The sequence below is a fragment of the Coffea arabica genome, chromosome 7c (assembly GCF_036785885.1).
Source record: "Coffea arabica cultivar ET-39 chromosome 7c, Coffea Arabica ET-39 HiFi, whole genome shotgun sequence".
Taxonomy (NCBI): domain Eukaryota; kingdom Viridiplantae; phylum Streptophyta; class Magnoliopsida; order Gentianales; family Rubiaceae; genus Coffea; species Coffea arabica.
Window position 1 is genome coordinate 7,072,792 of NC_092322.1, and position 25,287 is coordinate 7,098,078.

General features: G+C 37.9%; 3 protein-coding genes across 10 annotated transcripts; all 3 read right to left on the reverse strand.

The window, feature by feature from the left end:
* Positions 1-987: 987 nt before the first annotated feature.
* On the reverse strand, positions 988-10,828 carry LOC113698129 (uncharacterized). Of its 8 annotated transcripts, none has more exons than XM_072057472.1 (10): positions 6,779-6,913; positions 4,336-4,562; positions 4,025-4,231; positions 3,831-3,920; positions 3,634-3,729; positions 3,251-3,556; positions 3,084-3,167; positions 2,847-2,978; positions 2,638-2,692; positions 988-1,253 (listed from the first exon to the last, which is right to left on the reverse strand). In XM_072057472.1, exons 4-9 carry the CDS (start codon positions 3,876-3,878, stop codon positions 2,639-2,641), a joined length of 720 nt encoding a protein of 239 aa, XP_071913573.1. In that variant the 5' UTR covers positions 3,879-3,920; positions 4,025-4,231; positions 4,336-4,562; positions 6,779-6,913; the 3' UTR covers positions 988-1,253; position 2,638. The 8 variants fall into 8 exon arrangements, 6 of the variants coding, with proteins under 6 accessions (XP_071913573.1, XP_027073640.2, XP_027073639.2 ...); XM_027217839.2 differs by having other exon boundaries at positions 6,601-6,911; XM_027217838.2 differs by lacking the exon at positions 6,779-6,913 and having other exon boundaries at positions 988-1,228; positions 4,336-5,683.
* A 992-nt stretch (positions 10,829-11,820) lies between these two features.
* Positions 11,821-13,715, reverse strand: LOC113698196 (uncharacterized). Its single transcript, XM_027217913.2, has 3 exons — positions 13,338-13,715; positions 13,049-13,170; positions 11,821-12,279 (listed from the first exon to the last, which is right to left on the reverse strand). The coding sequence occupies exons 1-3, from the start codon at positions 13,612-13,614 to the stop codon at positions 12,115-12,117; spliced, it is 564 nt and encodes a 187-aa protein (XP_027073714.1). The 5' UTR covers positions 13,615-13,715; the 3' UTR covers positions 11,821-12,114.
* A 740-nt stretch (positions 13,716-14,455) lies between these two features.
* Positions 14,456-15,940, reverse strand: LOC113698530 (ribosomal RNA small subunit methyltransferase, mitochondrial). Its single transcript, XM_027218378.2, has 2 exons — positions 15,409-15,940; positions 14,456-15,327 (listed from the first exon to the last, which is right to left on the reverse strand). Exons 1-2 carry the CDS (start codon positions 15,835-15,837, stop codon positions 14,536-14,538), a joined length of 1,221 nt encoding a protein of 406 aa, XP_027074179.1. The 5' UTR covers positions 15,838-15,940; the 3' UTR covers positions 14,456-14,535.
* Positions 15,941-25,287: the final 9,347 nt, after the last annotated feature.

The following is a 25,287-nucleotide window of genomic DNA, read 5'->3' on the forward strand; positions in this document are numbered from 1 at the left end:
TTGATAAGAATGGATGAAGGTGCATGGTGGTCCTCTACCACGTCCAACATGTGCTCTGCTGGTACATCGACAGTGTCTGGTAATCGAACGACGACAATCCTGCATCTCTCCCTTTTTTTTTTGGGTGAAAAAAGTCTCTTTTTTTTTTGGTACAAAAAAGTTTAAATGAGTTCGATTCCAATTATCATCTTTGATCAGGATATGCCTTGAAATCATAAGTCGCTTATAAAAATTTTTACAGATCGTTTACCAACAGAATTCTCTTATTGATAGTAAAATACGAACACGCCCACGTTTCATCTTTTGCAAACATTGGTTTAATGATGTTATAGCTTTAACCTTCATCCCTGTCTACCCGATAAACAATACGTTGTAGGGCATTTGCATGATTATGCTCGTGCTTTAATGCCTAGTACGGCCTAAATTGCTGGAAACTTCAAACTACAGCTGACATAGGTTATTTTCAGCAGTCAATACAAGAGTTATTGTAGATTATTTTGGCTCAATCGCTAAATCTGTCTACTTTTTATCCTGCCCTTTAGATCTAAGATTTGTATGCGGACTGATTGGAACAAATATAGGTCAATGTAGGCCAAGAAATTCCAGCTGAATTGTAGACAGCCCGCAACTGCTAGTTCAAACGGGAATCACTACAAGAAAACTGACTTTTCACGACGCCAGAAATATGCTGCAAAAAGTCCAAAAACCGCCGCGAAAACCTTTTTGCGGCACAAATGTGACGGAATTAAATTGTGCCACAAAAGTAGCCGTTACAAAAGAAAACGACACAATTTTTCAACATGTCACATGCATTTGCATCACTCTTTGCGACGCCAATTTGAGTGTCACAACTCTACTTGCGGCACAAAAAATGCGCTACAAAATGTCCACAATGTCATGCGACAAAAACTTGCGTCGCAAAAAAGTCACCAATATAAAGACCAGAAATCAATTTTTTCATGGTACAATAATTATCATGCTCAAACATCCTAAAATCGAATATTATAACAAAATATAGTTCCACAATACACTAGAATAAAGTACCATACATTGTTTTAGTCAAATTCTACAAACTTTATCATTTAATATTGTTCGCTCCAATTACAAGATGTTTCATATATTCCAAAATGTGCTTGAATTCAAAAGTACAGCACTTCATCATACATCTCTCAAAAACATCTTCATATCTCCCAATCCGCATGCTTCCAATGTACCATCAAGTCCAGGGCTGCAAAGTGTATTCTATTAGTCCCCTGCTCATATAACCCCAGCCCATTAAGCATGAAGAAAACGTTAATATAACAATAGATACTGAAACGGAATTTGTAATTCAACCTTTTCACAGACAGGGACGGAGCCAGAAATTTATTTTTGGGGGGGCTGAAGTGTATTAAAAAATTTTTTTTGTGACGAAATAAATATATTTAATAAGTAAAATTTAGAATCAATAATTATAAAAATAATAAAAACATATAATTATACATACCCAAAAATTTGTTATTGATTAACACTTGAAGTATTGGTAGTTGTTGCACTCGAATAATTCAATTCTTTTTTTTTTTAAGGTTGAGAACTAGAAATAGTAATTTATTTTAACTTTTAAATCTTGAGAACTAAAAGTGCATTTTTTTTTCAGTTTGGTAAAATATGACGACTTTGTAAAGCTTAACACCTGCTTGAGAGGAAAAGTAAACACAGATGGTTTACTCAGGAATAGAAAAATAATGACAAGTTGAACAACAGAAAAGAACATTACAATGTACTATGTGTCTAGCTTGTGTACAGAATACAGTCTTGATCCAATTGTGATCCATGCCACTTAGACTAAGCAATAACTGCTAAAACTTCAAATTCATTCACAAAATGTAATAAGGTCTCCAAAAGAGAGAATGGGAAAGACTTTGAGAAGTTCCATTTGCAGTGGGCAAAGACTTGACGTACTCAAACTAAACAAAGCTGGATATTTGGAACTTTCTTGACTTTAGGCTGCCCATCCAGCATTACTACTCAATTCTGCACAGACTGGAAACCACCTCAATTGCCATAAATTCCATACAAAAGGTCAATGTCCACTTTGGGGACCAGGCCAGTTAAGAAGCACCCAAATAATGAAAGCACCACACCCATCCATTAATTTAACGTCGCGTTATCAAGCTGGCATATTGCCCATGAATTCTTCATCCTCTTAGCCAGGAACCTTCTTGTCTCGTTCTCACTCGGCCAAGTATAAAAAGACATTCCCAATGCTGATGTCCTCGCTCAAATCCAAAGCTATCTGATCATATACTAGCATATAAATTAACCCCCGCTTCAATTCTTCTCTAGAATTTCACCTTACGACTTTCATACTAGGGATTTCTTCCAGTTAGTATTATTACCAAAATCTAAACCAATGGCCGCCGGAATCCCCTATATATAGGGGGTTTTCCGGCGGCTTGGGGGGGGCTTAAGCCCCCACCAGCCCCCCCTTAAATCCGTGGCTGTTCACAGATACTGAAAATTAAGACCACTTCTACTACATTATGTCCCATAAATAGCTGGCTAAATCTTAACAAAAACAGCTCGTCTTCCCAATCATACAAATACTCAATGGAAAACTTGACAGAATAGAGTTATTTCCAGAAACTTTTCCAGTACCTCAAGCAAGTCGTTTGCAAGTAGTCCTGCTCCTTTTCTTCTTTGTATGATGGTTCTGGTATAACAAAAGACTAGTCAATTAAATATCAACAAGGAGCTCACGCACAAATAGTCATCAACAAGGAAGTCATGCACAATTCAATATCAACAAGGAACTCAGCAAAATTGGTCTTCTATAGAAGGACCAACTCAAAGTACGCATACTATACCTCAAGAATATCAGCAATTGAAGAAACTTTTTTATTCATTTCACACTTGTTTATTTCAGCATCATTTGTTCCAACTTCCTTGTACATTTCAGCATCATTTGTTCCAACTTCCCTGTTCATTCTATCACCAACCTGTTACATTATCAACAAAGTGTGAAGAAAAGAAAATCAGGCCATAGCTGCTGATATTTCAGAGAGTTTGAACACAAAATCGAATTGTATGAATTAATATACAACCTCTAATGAGTTCGAAATATGAGATTGTTTTGCTGCATTCATTTCTTTTCTTTGGAGTGATGCCAAGTCACATGTGGATGCCCTCTGGAGGAACAAAGATCAATAGTAACTAAAGCAATAAAAAAATTAGAAAAACTATAATATTTAACCAAATAGTTATCCCAAACCATTCTTGCTTCAAATTGAGCAATCAACTCCTCCTTAAAATCTGCCAATTTCGAATTCATTTCTTCTCGTAGTTCACCACGTATGATTTCCACTTTCTCATTCACTGCATCCTCAAATGCTTTCTTTTGTCCAGCATTCATGTTATCTGACATCCTATACACGTCTTTTGGAGTCGCACCTACCCCATAAGTTCGAAGACGACCTGGTTTTTCAGGTCCAAGAATATTTTCATAGAGTATATCTTTCACAAAATTATCATCCCTGGATGTCTCTGGCAGTTTTTGTATTTCCTCATTCATAGTTGCCTAAATTGAAAAACAGACAACAGAAAGAATTATTTATGAAGTAAAACCAATAAAAAATGACTAAAAGCTATTCTTACAATTGTTTGTGAAGTCAACTCATCCATTTGTTTTCCTTGTCTTGAATGAATAAAAACGTCTAGTTTCGAAGGCTCTTTTCCAGTTTTAATCCGAAGCTGCCACATATTCAATGTACAAACTAAAGTGTTAATATTTCTAAATAAGACTATGTTCCAGAAAAAATTGCTAGAAACATAAGCATTAGAATTTAATATACCTCTTCCCTGAGGTTCACATGATCTTTTCGCCCTGTTCGATGTGGCATCTTTTATTTTTTTCGATTCTTGCTATTAATCTTGCTTTGCTTCTAATTATGTACAAAACAGAAAAAGGTAGTTAACAACACATCAAAATCATAATAGCACTAGAATTTAATTCAAAAGCAAAGGAGATGTGACAATAAATACATGCCTTGACATCTTCTGAGCTCCAATAATCAACCAAAATAGGCCATTGATCCTCCTCAACTCTTGCAGGACAGTGTGCTAATAGCCATGACCTGTGCCTCCTATAAGGAGTGAAATACATGCTCTTGACTTTTGATTTCCAATTTCTCCACAATTTGCTGACCCTTATCATTTGTACTTTCTTGCATGTATCATCAATATTTGTATTTCTCTATCAAAAATTACAAAACAAAAGTTTAAACATTCACAAGCTACAAGATTGTATGAAATAAAAAGAAAAAAAATGTTGCTAACTTTGATAGTGAGTCAAAATACCTTAATATCTTCCCAAAATCTCTCCTTAGATCCTTCAGGCATGGCCCTCCAATCTGTGTACGTGAGTGGTAATTTATTACCATCCTTTACTAAGATTCCTACTTGACTTATATACTGTGTAGCATTAGGACCAATTACTTGACCCCGTGCATTCCAAACTAACTCCAATTTCTTTCCACCACCCCAACCAGCACTTCGTCTGGCTAGTCCTCTACCACTATTGTCTCCTGTGTACAAAAAACACATACACATACAAAAGAAAAAATTGTGATTCATATAATTTTTTTTATGAATATTATACAAAGCTTATAATAAGGAATGCTAGACTCAAAACTATTTGTGGTAATCTTTTCTTTTCCAACCGACTTTCTTCACTAGAATCATCATCATCAAAAGTACCATCAAAGACATCCTCTATGTCTTCTGAATCATATGAAGAACCTGATCCAGCTTCAGAATCATTGTTATCAAAGGAATCTGGTTGCTCACGATGGTCTACTAGTGGTTGAGAATGAAAGCCTTGACCGATATGTGAATTAGGATGGGAATTTAGTTGAGAATCAGCCTTGGAGTTCAACTGATGTGAATTGGCTTTAGAGTTGAACTGAGAAGCAGCAATAAAGCTAGAAGCTGAGTTTGAATTTGAATTGGAGTCATGTGATTTCGCTTGACAATTAGGTCGAGAAACAGAGTTTGAGCTAGATGTAGGGTCTATGCGTATTCCAGGCATTGCCCCAATGAATTTATGTGCTGGAGGCTTTGAATAATGACTGGGGCAAGTCTGATAAGATTGAGAGCTTGACTGTGAAACAGGGTTCAAACTATTAGTGGACTCAATATGCGCTCCGGACATTGGCCCAACAACTTTGTGGGGCCCCTTCTTACTTGGTGCCATGGAAAACCTATAAAAGCAGCTTCTGATTTTTGAAGGCAAAGTTAAGTAAGATGATTAATTTTACTGGCTTTTTTCAGAAACCAATCACATAATTCAGCAAGAGAGTGTTGTATCATCTTACTTTTGGAGTTTAAGTTTCTAAAATCTGCAAACACAAAGAACATATACATATTAAGGAACTATAACCCAATGAAACCAACATTACCAACTTGCTAATATGAACATAAGGAATCATAAATTGAACATAAGGTAAATCCAGCATTACCAACCTGCTAAAAAAAAAGTAGAATGCAGGTTATCAAGGAGACTAATATGAACATAAGGAATTATAAATTGACATCCAAGGCAGTGAAAATGATCCCACAATTAATATTTTTCATACTAATCAGTAACTTCATCTAATATTGGCATATCTAAACTTCATCTAACAAAATGTTAGGATTATATTCCAAAATTAGAGTCAATCATCAGCCTTGTCTCCTTGTTGGGCTTTATCAAAAAAATCATCATCATCACTTGTATCATCAATCGTATTGTCAATCCCAAGATTATCCTCATCAGAGAAGAATCCATCATCAACTTCAGCAACGTGTGCCTTGGATTTTGTAGTTTGTGCATCAAGTATAACTCCATCAACACCTTCCCTAACCCATGAAACATTACTATCCTCAGAATTATTGTTATTAACATGTTGCCAAGCAGAATGCTCATCCTGGATATCTTCACATATGTTAATTTCTGGATCAATAATGAAAAGATCTCGAGGGGTCATCTTGACAACTATATTCCATTCAGGTTCCAATGCATCCCGAGCATACCAAGCTTGCTGTGCTTGAGAGGCCAGGATGAAAGGCTCATCATTCTTCGTGTTTTGCTTGTACAATATATGATCAAAGTTAACAAGTGTGAAGTTGTGTTCATCTTGTTTCATTCCAATGACGTTATCAACCCAATCACACTTGAACATCACAAATTTAATGTCATTTGAGTATCTCAACTCAACAATATCCACTAAGACCCCATAGTATTCTAAAATTCCAGATATAGGGTTCTTATCCTTTGTACTAGCGAAACTATTGGCACTAGCATTCACAAATACACCACTATTTTGAGTTTGCCTTCTCATCTCACGCTTCTTAGTATGGAAACGAAAACCATTAACAATGTAACCAGAATAGCTTTTTGCCCACTTATCAGGACCAGCAGCCAAATAAGCAATTTCTTTATAATAATCATGGCAACTATTAGATTTTTCCAAATCTGCAACCTACAAGTTTTGAACAAAAACTGTTATTGTATGTTAACTCTAGAGAATATTAAATATATGAAAATGAAGCTCAATTAAATTCACTACTGAATTTAAAACTTACATGCTTCTTAAACCACTTGTAAAATGTTTCACTATGAATTTTCTCCCTTTCATAGTTTGACATGCGTGGTTTTTCCAGTTTTAGCAAATGCTTATGGTCCCTACATTAGTCATTAAATACTTTAATGAAAGCAATAATTCATGAGTTATTGATTAAGTTTGATAAACTGTGAACTTACCTGCGAAAAGGATCAACAGTTTCAAGATTTCCAAGAACATAACGATGAGCTTGAACCCAAGAGACATCATCTAAATAGATGACCTCTTCTTTTCCTAAGGGACGGCCAATCTGTCTATTTAAATATTCATCTTCATAGTTCCTAGGTGGGCGATTCAACTTTGATTCAATATTGTCCAAGTACATGGAACAGAATGCCATACATTCTTCCGCCAAGTAGCCCTCTGCTATTGAACCTTCAGGGTGACTTCGACTCCGTACATAATTTTTCAAAGTACACAGATACCTATGCATAGAATTTATATTAATATCGGTGGTGATTTTTCAATGTACATAGATTAAGTTGATAATCTTTTACCTCTCAATAGGATACATAGACCGAAATTGAAATGGTCCACCAAGTTTCGCCTCTTCAGGCAAGTGAACAAGCAAATGCTCCATGATATTGAAAAATGGAGGTGGAAACATCTTCTCAAGTTCACAAAGGGCCAGTGGAGTACAGTCCTCCAAAGTTTCACAATCTGCTACAGTAAGCACTTTCGAGTATAATTGCCTAAATATATCTCGTAACTCAATGATAATTCTGCAAACATGTTTAGGCAATATTCTTATCACAGCAATGGATAACAATTGTTGCATTAATATGTGACAATCATGACTCTTTAACCCAGAGATTTGTCGTTCTTTAATATTCACACACCTCGAAATGTTTGATGCATAACCATCAGGGACCTTGACAGTTTTTAGCACATTACAAAAAATTTCTTTTTCATCTTTGCTCATTGTGAAGCATGCAGGTGGAAGAAACACTTTGTCACCCTTAGATTGTGGGTGAAGTGCCTTTCTTATCCCCATTTCTTTTAGATCATATCGAGCATTAATGTCATCATTTGTCTTGCCCATCCCCAACAGTGTCCACAAGAGATTCTCCAAGAAATTCTTCTCAATATGCATTATATCCAGATTATGTGGAAGCAAATTATCCACCCAATACGGTAACTGAAAGAATACATTCAATCTTTTCTAATTATACCTACATATGGGACTTTGTTCAAAGTCATTATTATCTTGAATGGGTTAAATCCATCCGCTGCAAGTCCAACACGAACATTGCGAGGATCACTAGCAAAGCTTGGGTGCCGGTCATTAAAATGCTTCCAAGCTAAAGAGTCTGCCGGATGCCTCAATTTTCCATCCTTGATGCACTCCTCTTCATGCCATCTCATTAATGAAGCAGTCTTTGATGACATGAACAGCCTTTGGAGACGTGGTTTCAAAGGAAAATAGCGAACAAGCTTTGCTGGAACTTTGTTAGCTTGTTCACTTGAATCATCGGATTGTTTTACAATTTGCTTATACCTAGGAGTTCCACACTTTCTGCAAAAGGTTTCATGTTCTGTCTCCTTCCAATAAATCAAGCAATCATTGGGGCATGCATGAATTTTATGGTAGCTAAGACCCAAGTCTTTAACAATCTTCCAAGCATCACGATAAGAGCTTGGAAATAATTCATTCTCAGGAAAAACTTCCTTGAGAAGCTCCAGTAATATTGTCATTGAGTTGTTGCTCCATCGACAAAGAGACTTGACATGCAACAACTTGATGACAAATGATAGAAGAGTAAAATTTTTACATCCAGGGTATAACTCTGTTTCGGCATGCTTCAGCAACTTAAAAAACTTATTAGTCTCTTCATCACAGGCTCCTCTAAGTTCTTCTAAATTTATGTTAGAATTCTCTTCAAGTGTTCTTCCAAGTGTTTCGTGTATCAATTCATTCATGTCATCATTTTCAATGCGCCTAAACACTCCATTGTTCATATTTTCTTGATTGAAGTCCCATGGATCTTCACCATGATAAATCCAATTTGTATAAGTGGTCAAAAACCCCTTCATTGTTACATGTGCACGCACAGTTTCTTTCTTTCTTCGTTATGAGTTTTTACATCGCCTACATGGGCAATATATTCTACTCCCAACCTCCTTCTTTTTGTAGGCAAATTTAAGGAAGTCATTCAGACACTTTTCAAAGTACGGATTATTGACTCGGTCTTCAATAAAGATCCAAGACCTATCATCCATTCTACAAGAAACAAGATTGAGAAGGCAAGAAAAGAGACCTTATAAACAGAATTGAAAAATAGCAAATTTATTAACATGCAAAAAAAATAAAAAATAAAGTGCAGCATGTGCATCCCAGTTTGCTATGCTCATAGTGGAATGCGATGTTAATAGTTAACCCAACTTCTCAATGCCAAAAGAATGTGGTGAATTTATGTCAATATGCAAACCAGTGTTCTGTTTGCAAGAAAAAGAAACATAGATAAATCAGGGGAGCTAGATTGTCTTACAAATTCCTAATTGCAAGAAACACTTACATGAAGAACTTAGTGAAGGCTGCTTCAATGGGCCCTCTGAGAGAGGCACTTACTCAGGGATTTGAAATCACAAAGCTGAAAAAGGAGGATATGAGGCCCGTAACAGTGAAGGTAATTTACAGCACATAGAGAAAATTAAAGAACAGAACCTATCTAGGAATACATAAATCTCGCTGCACTGCCTCCTTGTACAGTTTAAAAATGGAACTTTAATAACCTGAAGGATGAAAGGAATAATATCTTTTTGTGGTTTTGGTTTTCTATAGGACTTTGAGAATGCACTTCAGGAGGTTAGGCCTCTTCTCACAATCTTGTTTTTCAAGTGCATCCGATAAACATAGTTTGCTGCTGCAATAAAAATTTACCAATAAACTGTGCCCAACCATTTGGAAAATCACAGTCATGAAGCATGCAAGTCTAGTCCAAGGCACTCATTTTACTAGCCCACTAACCTGAGAGTATAACAGTCATTCCTCTGTTAGTGCCTATTACAATCTACTGCTGATTGTTCAGTGATTTTCAGAAGAGTAACATCCTCTGTCTTTCACATCCAACCTTGATTGACTTCAGATAAATGCCATAGAAGGAAATTTTGTTATGACGTTACATAAACGCAACATGCAAGCTCTACTTCCAGAGCAAACCAGATAAAGATGCACTAGCATCTGTGCCAACCTATTTGGAAAATCATGTCAAGCGTGCAAATCTAGTCCATGGCACGCATTTTACTAGTACAGAAACCAAGAGTAAAATCTACTGTTGATTGTTAAGTGATTTCCAGATGAGTAATATCCTTGTCTTTCTCATCCAATCTAGATTAACTGCAGATAAATTCCATAGAAGAAACATTCGTTATGACATTACATAGTCAGAGCAGACAAGAAAAGATACAATAGCATATGCTAAGAAACATGATCCGAACTCGAAACCCTAACAAGTCTCTAGATGTAAAAACATCGATTCATTAAAAAAAAAGAAAAAAAGATAGCAATATTACCAGTTGGAGCGAGACAGAGGAAAAGGAGTGAGTAGAGTAGATAGATCTGCAATCAAAAGTTCTGTAGGAAAAATAGCTTGGATTTGGAGTGCGGCGGAGGATTCCAAAGAAAAAGAGATCGTTGTGTGCTAATGCGTGCGAGGAGGACTGATTTTGGGGCCGGAAGAGCGGCTGCCCTGCCGCTGGTGCTAGGTGGACGCGGATCGAGTTGGCCCAGATTTGAGCTGGGGAATATGACGAGTAGGGACTGGCGTTCTCCTTCACCTTTTACTTCATCGATAAGGAAAAGCGAATAGGAAGACTTGCTACTTTCTGGAATACATTCTATTATTATCGAAAAATAAGGGAATGGATCTAGCTCATGTGAAGGCACCCTGAACTTATTATCAAGAAAGGACATGTGACCTGAAAATATTTGAAACAAATATAATTTATTTCAGGGTGCCTTTACTAAAAGATAAACCCCTTCCTGCTTTTGGGGGCTTATCGATACCTTTTTACAAGGGATCAATACGTGGATTGTGCTAGGAAACTATCTTTTATGGGTTTTATTAAAACTATGTCATTTTTATGTAAAAATTAGGAACCGTTGTGAAATTTGCAGCACAAATTGAAATTTGCTGCTTATTTACCGCACTTTCTCCTTGTGCCACAGCAAAAGCGTTGCAAAAAGCCCGTTTTCTTGTAGTGAATATCATGTCATTGAAACTGCAGACCATCTACTAATTCTTCAACCAACCACACATTACAATAATTCATTTGTGTTAGTACAAGGTTCGAAGATGAAATACCAATCCGATTTAGTATCGTTTTTCTTTCTGTGAGTAATTAGTGAGACATAGTTAAATTGAGCATTATCGGTAGGCATAAGGATCATGATGTTGCTTGCATTGTGCACCTTTTTGGGTAGCAACTTACAAACATAATAACTTGATTCCTTCCCTTTAACTGAAAACAGTACATTATTTGATGTTCATGCCAACCGATCTCCATTAACCATGTTGATTTCCAGTGTCATAGCCGAGTTAAAGTCAGAGGTTTTCCTTCCTTTCCCCCCTTTGTTCCTCTTTCCCTACGGTGCCTCAAGTCTCAAATCAGGGCAAAGCATTCCACGGCTCCATAAAATCCCCCTTTTCGTCTAGATGCCAATACCATGTATGCAAGCGCTATTATCCAATTCAAATGACACTAGCACCCCTTGTAATGCATATGTGCACATGCCCATTGCCTATAACTCCTGATGGGGGAATTCAAGCATTTCGTTGCAAAAGTAGACCATGAATAAGCTTTTAACTCAATGCGTTTCACCGCACTGAATCCCAGCTCAATTCTTTACCAGGCATAATAGAAGCTATCTTCCCATAATCTAAAAATTCAACAATGTAACAGCAACATAATTTGAAAACTTCAGCAATCCACTTGAGCTCACTAGGATTGCCTATAAGGATGGATGGGACAAGCTTGAAAAGGAATGGTCCAAAGTTTTACTAAGCCATAGCAGTGGGGTATATCAAGAATTTGAGTATGAAGTTTTACAATCCTGTGCAAGAGAAGCTAATAACTATTCCGTTAATATGTGATATTTTAAGATTCACACTTTTTAGTGAATAAGAAATTTCCATTAACAAGGAGGCAACATATGTTTACTGCATTTTTTAGGGAACAACAATTTCTAAAATGACGGAGACAATAGATTTTTACAGAATTTTTTAATACACTTGCAGGAAGATCACTGGAGACGACGAGCAACATGCTCTTTGAATTATAAATAAGAGCTTGTACTAGCCGTTGAAAATCCAAAACAAGGGTAAAAAGAAAGAAAAGGACAACAGATGTCAAAATAAAGGAGTCATGAACTACAACTATAGTAGGTAGTGTGTAAAGTAAAGCTTACACTGAACAGATAAATGCAATTTCAACTTTCATCTTCTTCCCGGCACAAAAACTACAAAATGCTAGAATGTCAAGCCATTGTTGCCTTCTTCTCTTCCTCAATCTGCTGAAGCTCTACCAACCTTTGTGCCCATGCTCTTTCCCTTGCTACTGCAGCCATTTTCCGCTCCACCCTCTTTATCATTTTCTTTCTTTTGGCCTCTTGTAACTGAGCTTTACGCTTCTTCTTTTCAGCCTGTCCATGATTAAGAATATCATAAAAGGGAAATGCAAACGTCAACAATATTATGCCTTAGCCAGTACAGTAAGTTATTTTTTCTAAGTAATAAATAAAAAATTCAGTGAAAACCACACAAGTTTTGGCAGAATCTCAAAATAGCCAAACCTGATAAAATTTACAACATTAAGACAGATTATAGAGCAGAAAAGAGAAGAACCATTTCAAATGACAACAGTCCATTAGATCACAAATGAGATTATAAGGCCTAAAGATGTCTGCAAGCACCATCAGCTAACTATAGAATTTCGTGAAGCAGCAAATTTTCACTGTCATCAATCAAAAGCCAGCTTTAATCACCAGATCCTATTTGTAACCCACTCGAGAGCAAAGAGAACAAGATAGTTTGTTGCGCATAAACTTGTTCAAGAGAAACAGTTTAACAAGGCATTTCTCTTGAATTAGTTCTTTCCCATCTATTTTCCCAATCCAGAATAATTTAATCAGGTTACCTTGATGAACATCATGAAAATGTTCACACATTGTCATCATAATTAAATACATCATTTTACACAGACATTGCATTTTACAAGTTCCATATCGGATTTCAGTTAATCCGTACTCCTAGTTAGGCCAGAATATAAAATAGTCACCCACAAAAAAGATCAGATTTGGTTAGAAGATTGAACGCAGAAAACCATATATCAAGCAGATTAACAAACTTAATTGAGCTCCAAACAAAAAAAAAAGTTACTGATTACCAAGAAAATGAAGCTTAAGACTTTACCAGTATAAACGCACGGTGCAGCTTAATCCGCTTTTTCTCATTTCTTCGCTTCACACTTCCTTCATTGGGTTGTTTTCCAGCTATTGGTTCTCCAGGTACATATTTCACCCAAGCATAAGGCCCTAATATCCGCAAATAAAATTCACCCAAAAAGCATCAAAATTTCAGTTAGCTTTTAAATTACGAGGTGTACATTTTCTTATCCCCAAAATAGCACCAATTTGTAATTAAAATTTGAAACTAAAACTTAAACCCTAAACCCTAGGAATGGGGAAGATGAAAATGTGACCTGGGGGTTTTAATTGAGCTCTTTTACGATGAGGCTTGTCACTGGGGCGTCGTTTGGGGTATCGGGTGTCCGTTAAGCTGTGGAAAGCGGAAGATGACGGATTGAATGGAAGATTCCGGTGGAAGGAGCCCAAGTGGTGGCGGAAATGGAGCTCAGATGCCGGAAAGGGAGAGGAGATGGCCGCGATTCGTTGGGGAGCAAGAGCGAAGGTTGTACGGGTTGACAAGAGAGTCCGCGATACGGGTCGAATTATGGATCGTAGGGCTCCGAGACCCATGATTTTACGCCTGAGCGGAGTAAAGTTTTACGAGGTTGGTGCTGTTCTCTATAGCAGATTTGACGGCTACCTTGCTTCTTAGTTTGCGGGAGCCAGCAGAAGACGACGTCGTTAAGATGCTCTTCCCAAACTAACGTTAGAAGGTTACGACTTAAGAAACATAAATGAATAAAATAAAATAACAATATAAATAAAATATTTTGGATAGGAGCTTAATTGAAATATTACTTGGAATAATTACAATAGTACTTTATAAATTGTCATGTATGAGAGATAAAATGACGCGTTGAGAAATTATTTGTAATGCGAGTAAATAATAGTTTGACACATAATTGATAAGTTTTGTACTATAAATGGTCTCACAAACCGAATTTTTACCTCTAAGGATTAACACACAGTTTACTAAGACACAGGGTAAGGGCTCGATTATAGCTCTATGTTTTGCAAGATCCAGATTAATTTTTGCTCCTCAAAGCCTAGTCAGGATGCTATTCAATGTTTGTTGCTGCTTGAAAAGAGAATATTAAAACCTGGATTCCTTTAGCTCGCAGAGACGAAGCCAAATACTTCTCATGCACACAACTATTTAATCCCAGAAAAATGTCAGCTTGGGACTTTGCAAATTGCAATTTCAGAACAATCGCATAGTCTTTTATGAATGCAGGAAGATGCAATGTTTATCCTGTGGAACTTTCGTATGGTATCAAACCCCTGGGATCCAAAGTACTCAATGACATCTAGAACTTGGATGTCAACCGCAGCACAAGTAGTTTAACGAAAGGAGTTCAGATCCATCATGGGTACTTGAAACAATATATAATAGTAGTTCAGACGCCAACTATGAGGAGTGAAATTTTTTTTTTTTTTTTTTTAAAAAAAGGGGTCAGTTCAGCAGTGATTATCACAGCCCTCTGCTCCAACTTAGTTTGGAGTCAACTCGTATTTAATAAAAGTCGTTATCAATTTGTCATAGTATTTTGCATTGTTTGCATCCTTGACCTCTGCTTGATCATGAAAATGTATACCAGCTTGATTAAACACGGAGAGCAAATGCAGCAATTCCTCATTTGATAGCTTTGAAGGCCTCTTGCTCTCCACTCCTCCAGATCTAATGATTTCCACGACTTTCTCTTTAAACGAGCTCATCCCTTTCTTATAGCCCATTGCCAAATTCGTCTCCATTTCATTTTTGTCATCTTCATGTTCATCTTCACTTTCTGCATTCAGCTCAACTTCCTTTTCATCATCACCATGGAAACTCCCATCAGTTTGCGACAGCTTCATCAGCTCCATCAACTTCCTCTTCTTCTTAAATATCGCACCGAGTGTCTTATTTTTCTTGCTAAAGCACATCCGTGTAAACGCCCACCATTCCATCAAATCAACACTTGGAACGTCCTCTTTAGGCCAGATCTTGATCACCGAAGAATCAATCTTAGGAACAGGCAAAAAGTCCCTCTTGCTTACGTCCATAACAAACTCCACGTCTGCCACCAGCTTCACATTCGCCGCTAACCGGTTATACTCTGGTTCACCAGGATCGGCTAACAGCCTCCTAGCAAACTCTTTCTGAAGTAAAAGTGTTGCACTCCTGAACTTACTCCCGCCAAACACGAACTTCGCTACCAAACGCGAGGATATCCCATAGGGAATATTAGCTACCACGAGATCAAATTGTGGAAAATCAACCTTCAGTGCGTCATCACGTATTACCTAAACAGAAAATAGCATGAAATCAGCTTAAAAAAAACTCCTCTGAGGCATTACATCAAACAGCTGATCATTGTATCTCACAGTCAACCGGTCTTCAAATCCTCGCTCAGCGACTTTCTTGTGAAGAATTTCGACCATGCGCTTGTCGATTTCGATAGCATTAACTTTCTCCGCAACTTCAAGCAGCTTCAAAGTCAGATTTCCGGTGCCGGGTCCGATTTCTAAAACGGTGTCATTGGGTTTTATATTGGATTTCCTGACAATAGTATCGAGGACTCGCGGGTTAGTGAGGAGATGTTGTCCCCGGCTTTTGAATAGCTGTAAATGTTTCTCTGAAACTTTAACGTCGCTTCCGAGATTGTTATCGTAGTCATCCTCGTCATCTTCTTTATCCGAGTCTCTGATGTTGAAACGACGGCTTGATTTCGAGCGAATTTGTTGGATGAGAAAGCTTCTCCTGATTATAGCTGCAGAAAATTTGCTAGGAAGGGACTTGCAACGGTGAAGCATTTCAGGGATAGTTTTCCCCCAAGTATTCGATGGGTTTTCTTTTTTTTTTTTTTTCCAGATTTGACCGTTTAAGTTGGAAAAGCGGGCGGGGGTGGCGGGTGGAGGACGAGTTGGCGGGGAAGATGCAAAGGCTTTCGCATTTTATCTTTAGCTTGTGAGATGGGCCAAAAAAACTGATGCAGATAAGCCCAATAGACGGGAGAATTGTTGACGTCATTCAGCATAAATTGGCGGACCTTTAATTCTTGGAAAGGTTAATGGGCCATCAGGCCAAAAACTCTTAATGCGTGCTTATAAATTTTTTAGTTTGATAATATTTCTCTCTCTCCCTTTTTTTTCCGGATATTGGATCCGGAACTTTTTACTTACAATTTTTCTCACCTTATCATCTAATTCAACCCTCCTCCGACTTAATAATCTTGATTTTGGAAGAAACTATGAGCTGAAACCCATGGACTAAAACATTAGGCACATTTGTAATGGTAGGAGAATAATAAGGACATTTTTCGAGCGCAAACTTGTGCATTGGCATAGCTCAAACGCACAAACAACTTGAGCTTACGAAGAAAAAAAACACACACACACACACACACAAGCAAATGTAAAAGGATACATGAATCTAATTCGAAATTAGATGTTAGATAAACTTAAGTGCTATATAAGCGGACTTCTTCGGTTGGCACTCCACAAAACCAATAACGCTAGCCTAGCATGGCTTGGAATAGTCTCCCCATTAAAAGTTACTAAAACAAAACAAATAATCTTGTGAATCACTGTGGTATTTGCCTAACAATAGATCTTGGAAAATATCATAGAAAATCTGAGAAAGCCTTTGATTTAGGAGGTTGCTTGGTTGCTTTGATATGCAGATAACTTGGACACCTGCTGTCGGTGGCACAATAGGGTCTGGATCTCCATCAGTACTGATTGTGGTGGTTGGTCGAGAAATGCTGGCCCAACTTTTATCTTGTCAATGGTCCCAGGAGGCCATGATATAAGGTTTTGACAATGAAAAGCATTCAAGGGTTCGTGCATTGGTCCAAATATTGCTCTCTCTCTGTTGAAGCAAACTAGTAGGAAACTCGAACACTTATCATCTAAAGAGAAAAAAGAAAATGAACCATTTCATCAGGTATAGAATCTCCTTTCGGGTTTCCCATTTCCCCGTGTAAGCCTTGGAGTCTCTTCTAAACAAAACTAAAAATATATAAAGGAAAAGTATTAACCATTTGTTTAGATTTAGCCGTTGGGTGACACTCTATGAGGATCATGAAGGATTGAGACACTCTACTGTGGTCTTTCTTGGGTTGGCTTTTCATTGACACGAGATATCATTAAGCTGACCCTAATTAAGATGGTTGTTCAGCTGTACATGTACAAGTGGGGCACATAAACTCGCCTCAATTATGTTTTGCTTCACAATCATGTTGTCTAAGATTTCAATTTCACACAGTAGCCCATCAATCCGATTGAAGAAGGATCTTAGGAAAATTGGTGCATTTCCAATGAATGAGTTTTTTTTTTTTCTTCTTCCCCCCCCCCCCCCGGAGAAATAGTGACAAGGTAGGAAGAAGCTCCAAGCCTCAGGAGTGAAAGCAAAATTTGGGGTCAATACAAGCTGACTCACTTGACAAGGACGGATCATTTTTTTACAAAAAGGTCGCGTGTTCGAATTTTCCTGTCGATGTAAGAACTGTATTGGTGGGCGATCTGTAAATAAAGCAAATTTTGGGATGGAGGGGGGAAGTTTCATATGGTGAGTATGATGATCGCAAAAAATTTTATTAGTGCAATGACAACTTGGTCAGTTCATTTCGAATTTGATAAAAAAAAAATAATGCTCAGGGCTTTGTTTTGAGATTCTCGAATCTCGATTATTGTAAAAGTAAATGAATAAGTAATAGCACGGGCAAAAGTTGAGACGGGTCCCTCCAAAAGTGTAGGAGACTGTCAAGGAAGCAATCACTTTGCAAGGAAACACAAATCTAAAACAGGAATACGAGGTAATGAATGTGCCTTGAGAACGAAGGCAAGGCAAAAATAAATTGACAGTCTCCCAAGGAATCAAGTGCCTTTGGGGTTCGTTTGTTTATTCTGCTTGGCACTAAGCTATTATACCATACCCCGGAAAGGCTGTACTTAGAACTTCAATGTTCTTGTCCTTTTAAGCAGGCTCAACGGGCTCCATATGCTTCTTTTTTCGCTGATTTTCTACACATCTACGTTGTTGATTGATATATCATCGCATGCTACTTTTGCAATGGGGCATTTTCAGGGGGATGAAAATTAACCAGCTACAAAAAAAGAGAACATAAATTAAAGCCATTTCGCTTAGGATACTTTTTTATCTAATCCAGTTGAGCGAAGCCGAATCATGGAACGTAGATTAGGACCTTAGTTATGTTCGTATGACTTCATCCTCTCCCCCAACCAAAATGAACATTGGAAACATGTAAAGATTATCCCCCGCCCGCAAACCCCCAAAAAAAAAAAAAATTAAAAAAGGAGAGTGAACTCACGCTCCAATATGTTTATACCTCGGAAGGAATATTATATTACCCATGTTAAAAAGAGGGAGAGAATTCCAGCAGTAACAGTAACAGAAGAAAAACGATTTTGTCCGCTTTTACCACCACCGACGCTTAACGGAACCGGTATCTCGAGGGGGAAAAAGCTAAAGAATACAACAACGGTCAGAAACGGCACACAACGTTGACGACAGGGTTGGCGGCAATTATTTACGGCACATGCCCTTTAGTTTTTCAGTGGTCCCCACTACACGACCACCATCCGTCTTTAATCTTCTTTAGACCTTAGACGACATCCTTCATCCTAACAAAAGATCCCACATCCCCAAAAAAAATCTCGTAGACTCGTTCCCCGGTTGACAGCCAATTTTATATTGACTCATATAGACACTGATGAATATTTTCCCCAACCCCCAAAAAAAAAAAAAGAAGGATGAAGTTTGAGCAAGCTGGTGAGGAATTAATTTTTAACTACTTGTAAATTTTTTAGCATTTGATATGATTTGATATGTTTAAAAAGCTTATGGTCTTCTAAATCATCATACGACTTAAAACAAGAATTACTAAAAAGCAACAACATATATCATCACGTTACGCGGTCATGGTGGACTGGACAAATTGTTTATATGCGCTGTACCATGCAAGAAAGTGAATCGTACCTCATTAGCAATTGCTATTACTGTGGAGTTCACTTAATTATGTTTCCTTTTTCTCCTATCTGCAAATTTTGGACTTGATTTTCTGGAATACATAAAAAAGTGTCATAGAACAACGAGAAGGTGGATTTTCAGAACCTTTTCTTAATTTTTTCTTGGTAATGTTCGATCAATAACTTGATTGCCTTCGCAACCAGTGGTTTTCATACAACTCAACAAAATTCTGAACTAGGGGACACATCGTCTCTCAAAGAAAATGACCCCGGCCCTTAGGTCCTGACGCGTTAGGCCTTCATGTTTCTTTCGAAAGCAAGATTCTTGAATTATCCTTTAAAAGTTGGCCAGATCCATCTCAGAGAGGACAATGACACGGAGTAATAATATGAGTTAGCCTTACCTACTCCATTTGGCTGCCAAATGTTTCTCCTTGTTTGTCCACACGATCTCTCTACCATTTGACATTTCTTGTACATGTGTGCCGTACAAAGCCATTGTACAATGGCACTTTCGAGCGATAATCTGTTTATTTTACCAAAGTAAAAGCAAGAGGGATTTGGAATCTGCACTAAAAATGTCCAAAGCACAAGAATAGCGTAGAAGAGAAAACAAGAAAGGATTCGTCAGAGGTATGGTGATGAGATTGGATAAGGGGCCAGACAGAATTGTTGTATTGCTTGGACCATGGTGCTTTGTTTAAATTTTTGTTTTTTTGGAAAGATTGGACCATTTGTGCTGTGTTGTTAATTAGGCGGAAGTTGCGTAAGAAAGACATTAGCACATGCTACTTTACAAGTGCCTAAATGCAATCATGCAAACGAAACTTGTCCCATGCATGCAAAAAACCATTATAATGGTAGTATAAAGAAACCACAATCAATGCTTTCTAGAATGTGGGTTGGTGGGGGGGGGGGGGGGTACCGACCTGCTGAAAAGGTTTAACCACAATGAATGATCTCTGACTAGTTTTAGCTTTCTTTGGTAGAAGATCTCTGATTGATTAGTTGAAATCCAATAATGAACATTAAGAATGATGAGTGGAACCTGGCCTATACAGATTCCGTCTATTGATATGTACTGATTTTTCTTCAAGAAAGCTAGTAGTGCAAAATTGCCATTACAGGAGGACTGATGGCTGAAAGAGAACTCATAAATTAAAATGAACCAAATCATACCTATAACTTTTCTTCTTTTTTTTTTTCCGGATCTGGAGGGGTATTCTGAAATCACCCAAACTAATTTCTCCAGATTGGACAGAGTTTCACCCCAAAAATGCCCAATAACGATAGCACGTGGGGGTCAAACTTGAGATCTTGCTGTAACTATAGACGATCAGTCCCAACCGAACTATTCATGGGGCTAAATTGTACCTATAATTTGATTGAATTTAAAATTCCTTATTGCAAGAAATGCGATGAGGGTTTCCGCTATCAACCATTACAATTTTCACACACACACACAACGAACGAATTGATTTGATCATATTATTAGCCCCATGCCGATTGAATATATAGGCCATAAGTATAATACTTATATGTATGCACCAAAATATACAAAAGGAACTCTTTCTTGAGAGTAAATTGTAGGGCCTCTCCCAAACCCCAATTGCCATATGCAAGCGGGCCAAACATGAGTTCATAATGTCATTGTAACTACCAGACTATTAACTTTTAACTTAGTTCCTCCTGCGGGGAAAAAGGAGTTAGTTACTATAAACTTATAGCAGTGCACTTTCAGTTAAGGAGACAGGATGATGGAGACACCTGAATCATCTACTGCCATTGCAGGCAGGTCAGTGTGTGTTGTAGCGCAGGCCAAGGGACAGTGGTTATGATTTCGAAGCCAAGCCTTCATTACTCTGATCATTATCTAATTTATATTCATTCAGACGGCATAAACATCGGAGAAACACGAATGCCTGTTGCCGTTTAGATTAAATCTAGTAGTTTATGGGTTCACCTGAATTTAATTCCAAGCTGTCAAGACATGAATCTCCAAACAACATAATTATTGTGTGTGTGTGTGTGTGTGTGTTTTTTTTTTTTTTTTTTTTTGGGGTTTGCCGTTAATTTAGGCCTAGTTGAGGGGTCACAATACCTGTGAATTTTGCTCAATTCACTGGGACTTGGTTTTTTAGTGATCCTTACATTAGTGTTTTATTTTTTTTCTTGGGTGGTTTTTGACCTGTAACTCGGTCAAGCTCCCAAGCACAAGCACAACATATTATTGTGTGTGGGAGAGGCTAAGTGCATAAATACCGGAAAAAATGCGGTGGTGTTTTATGTTTATGGTGGCTTACAAGTAGGATTGCAGGAGTTGGTGGAGAAACAGATGCAGCAAGTCACGGCGAGGGGCAAAAGAGGAGAGGATCACAGGACCCATATTCTCAGCGTTCCCGCTTCCCATTTTAGGGCATATGTCCGTTTTAATTAGTCACCAACCTTCCGTCCATCGCGCCGTTGAAAGCTTAGAAAAGCGCAAGAACGAAATGTGCAACCCCCCCCCCCTCCTCCCCCCTCCCCCAAAAAAAAAAAATGAAGGAACCAACCTAGTTTACTACTCCTATTGCTTTGAACCCAAAAAAGCGCTTTTTTTTTTTTTTTGTGGGCACAAGCAAAAAAGTGTTAACTACGGTCTAAAGCAGGAGCACCATAAAGAACTGCACTAAGTCACCAGCTGCGCGGCATCGGGCATCCCGTGCTTAAATTAATGTCCTTATTGACTGTTGCTCAGAAGATTTAGGGTACATTATTGTTTATGTCATATTATATCGTTAAAAATTGGTAAAGAAGACCATGGTCCCTCCAAATTACTAATTCACTAATGTTCTTTTGACCGTGGACTACTCTCTAGTCTCTACTAGCTACCCAGCTCAATTTTGCTACGCATGCATTTTTGGGGCATATTTTGCTCGAAATGCTACTATAAAATGATGAATTACTCGTATATTCCTTTAATTTCCGGAAGTATATTTGCAAATTGCAATATTTGGTACTACCATAACTTAGTCGTTGCACAAGCATCACGAGGAAATCACAGAAAACGCGACATGAAACTTTGCACGTTAAGTACTATTGTTGTTAAACTTGTTATGTTACTTTTAATTGATGTGAATAAAATGCACTAAGGAGAAAAGAAAGTGGCTGGTTTAGTGCTTTGTCTTTTTTTTTTTTTTTTGCTGACGGAGTAGGTGTCCGGGCCTTTGGCTCGACTAATCCCACTCCATTCCGGGAGAGAAGGTCTCACTCCACTCCGAATACGGTAGTAAAGGGGCTCGAACCCTGGCTGTCGAGGTAAGTCTACCATATCCTAGAGAGGGGGAGCTGATCGTTCGCGCTAACCCTTGGAATGGTTTAGTGCTTTGTCATTTGAAACAAATAGTCACTTATCTTTGTTGTCATTTATCATCCGTCACATATCTGTATTCATCTATAACATACCTAAATTTAAAGGAAGAATTTGGTATTATTGCGCTAAGTCTCTTAATGAGTGTAGTATACGTTAGAAAAACTCTATAATAAAAGTAAAATAATCGCACTCTATAATAAAATTCTATGTATTTTTTCTTTCTCTATTTGCAACTTATTTAGTGAATGTTAATTTTTATTAACAACTATCAATTATGATTATGAATTGCTATTAAATAACTATTTTTTATAATATTTTTTATCAGGCTATATTTGTGAGACATGTTAGGTACTTATGAGTTTTTAATCCTCTAAACATGACGTTTTCTGCATATATGAGGGTGTCCAATACTCTTCTAATCTGGTCAAACACTGCAGATCGAGTACACTTGTCTTTTGGAGCAAATCCGATCTGATCGGATCCCACGAATTTTTGGATCAACGCCCATGCCCAAGGCACAGAAGTGACTAGCCCGTGATCACCAAAAATGCAGTAGCCAAAGAAGAAATTGACGAAAAACCGCCAATAATGGGCATACGGGATGGGCAAAATTGGCCTCCCATTCGTGACAGCCAATCTATGGCACCACTTACTAGTCTATTTACTGCTGCTACTAAGTGCTGATTAGCTGGTAGCTGCAAATGTCGCTGGGAAGGATAAAGAAAGGTGTTACTGTGAAATACTCCCAAGCATCCATGGGAAAAGAGAAGGACAATGGCTACAGAGAAGAGATAGAGACTAGACCGTCACTCTGGAGAGGAGAGCGTGAAAGGGGTGAATGAAATATGATTTGAGGCTGAGGCACGTCACATGGAAACGGGAAGCTGTAGGCCCCACCAGTCCTTTTAGCCCCAAAAGCACTTCCATTAATCCTAATTGCGATTTGCGACTGCCACCCCCTTCCTCCTCCGGACGCGGGGCACGGACGGTTGCAGGTGCAACCGTTCGTGCCAATTTTGGTCATTGTCAATATCATGTAATTTTCTTTGTACATCGTGTAATTTTTTTTTCACATGATGTATTTTCATAACAGATAGTGATGGATTTCACACTTGACGCGAAAATCGAGTTACATGGTATAATCTCAGCCGCACAAAATTTTGAGGCCCAATCTTGACCCTCAACCGTGCAGGGTGATGACTGTCCCTGCCCCAAATCCTCCGCCTCCGGACAGAAACTCTTAAACGACCTGTACTGTACGAGGCTTCCTCCAATCTCCACCTACCTTCCCATCTGGAGTTTTTTTTTTTTTTTTTCCAGAGTTTAGGAAAGACATTAAACGTTAATTATGTCAAAATCTACACGTTTGTAATCTTGCAATTTGCCAATTTCACTTTGTGTCGGCGGATGGCTACCCCCTAAAGCAAAGTTTTGCGTTGCCCAACCGGGATTTGACAAAGAGGATGTGAGATTAACGTCAGGTGTAACCCACTATACTGTCATGCCACGTGGCATTAACCATTGGGTCATCACTAATCATTGCGTTTACCCTTTTGCCTTTCTCCTAAGTTATCTGCTTCTTTAAGTCCCTCAATTCTGTCGTCGGTATCATTTTAGTCCCTAATATCTTAAAATTCCAGATTCTTTCGGTCCTTTAGATCCAAAACTAACCTAAAACATGTTTATGGTGCAGAGCACACTCCCAACCTGATAAGAAAAAGCAGATGAGGAAAGAATTTAAGAATCGAGAATCGCCACAGCACAATCATTCAATTAACGACTAGACCAATTTAAAATATCACGTCATATCATATTAAAAGAAGCGACTCAATAATTTATTTAAGAAAAAAAATTAAAGGTAATAAAACTAATTGTATGTCCGCGTTAAATAAGGACATTGTAAACCTGTTGGCACTTTATTTTTTGAGTTAGATTTTTGTGTTTTTGATGCATTTAACCTTGAATCAGAATGGAAAAGCCTGTGAATTGAATCAAATTGAAAATTTTGAAAGAAACAGTCGCTGCAAATTAAAGCTTTAAAAAGTGTAACGAGGTTAAAAACAGAAATGCAACAAAGGCGGTGGTGATTCTCAAGTAACCACGAGTGCAGCGTTGACCAATTTCAGTAACAGCTAAGAAACGGAAAAGCAGAAAAGTAGTACCATGTTACCAGTAGATTTGCTTACGGCGACATGATGGTAGTAGCGTCTGAAAAAGTACTACAGTGAGAGTCCCATGTGACTTATGATCTTCTAACCCTAAACCAACATTACATAAATTTCGCCTTGGAGAAAAGAATAAACCCACCTGGGTACACTAGATTGTCCTAGTGATTAACGACCACCCCTACATACCTGGAATCTTAATTAACGCGTAAACAACACTCTCCTCCTCCAAACATGCCATATAATCTACTCTTTACTTGCTTGGAAACACACTGCCAAAAGCTTCTTAGATTTCGTCATTACCATGTTAAAATACTAATGTCCTGTCCTTTTTTTCCTGTTCGTCACTTCCTTTTCCAACTTTTGATTTCTATTTTTTTTTTCTTTGGCACTATTGAGCTCAGAATCACGCACCGACGACTCTCTCACAGCTGTGGAGTTACAACCGCTAGCCCAAAGGCTAGTGGCCATTATCAAGCTTTTAAGGTTTGCTTCCATCAATTGCCACATTAAAGTGTGAATTTGTTTCAAAAAATTCAGGTGAGTGTGTAGTGTACTCGTTTGGTTTGGTGATGATTCAGTCCCTCTAAATTATTTCTGGACCTTCTTAGGTTCACCTTTTCTCCTACCATAGGATAAATTAGGATATACTACAATTGTAGTCTTGAAAAAAAAAAAAAAAAAAAAAGACAGCTGTGGAGTTACAACTGTGAAACAGACACATCTATAAATATTCACATAAGACACCATTATTCT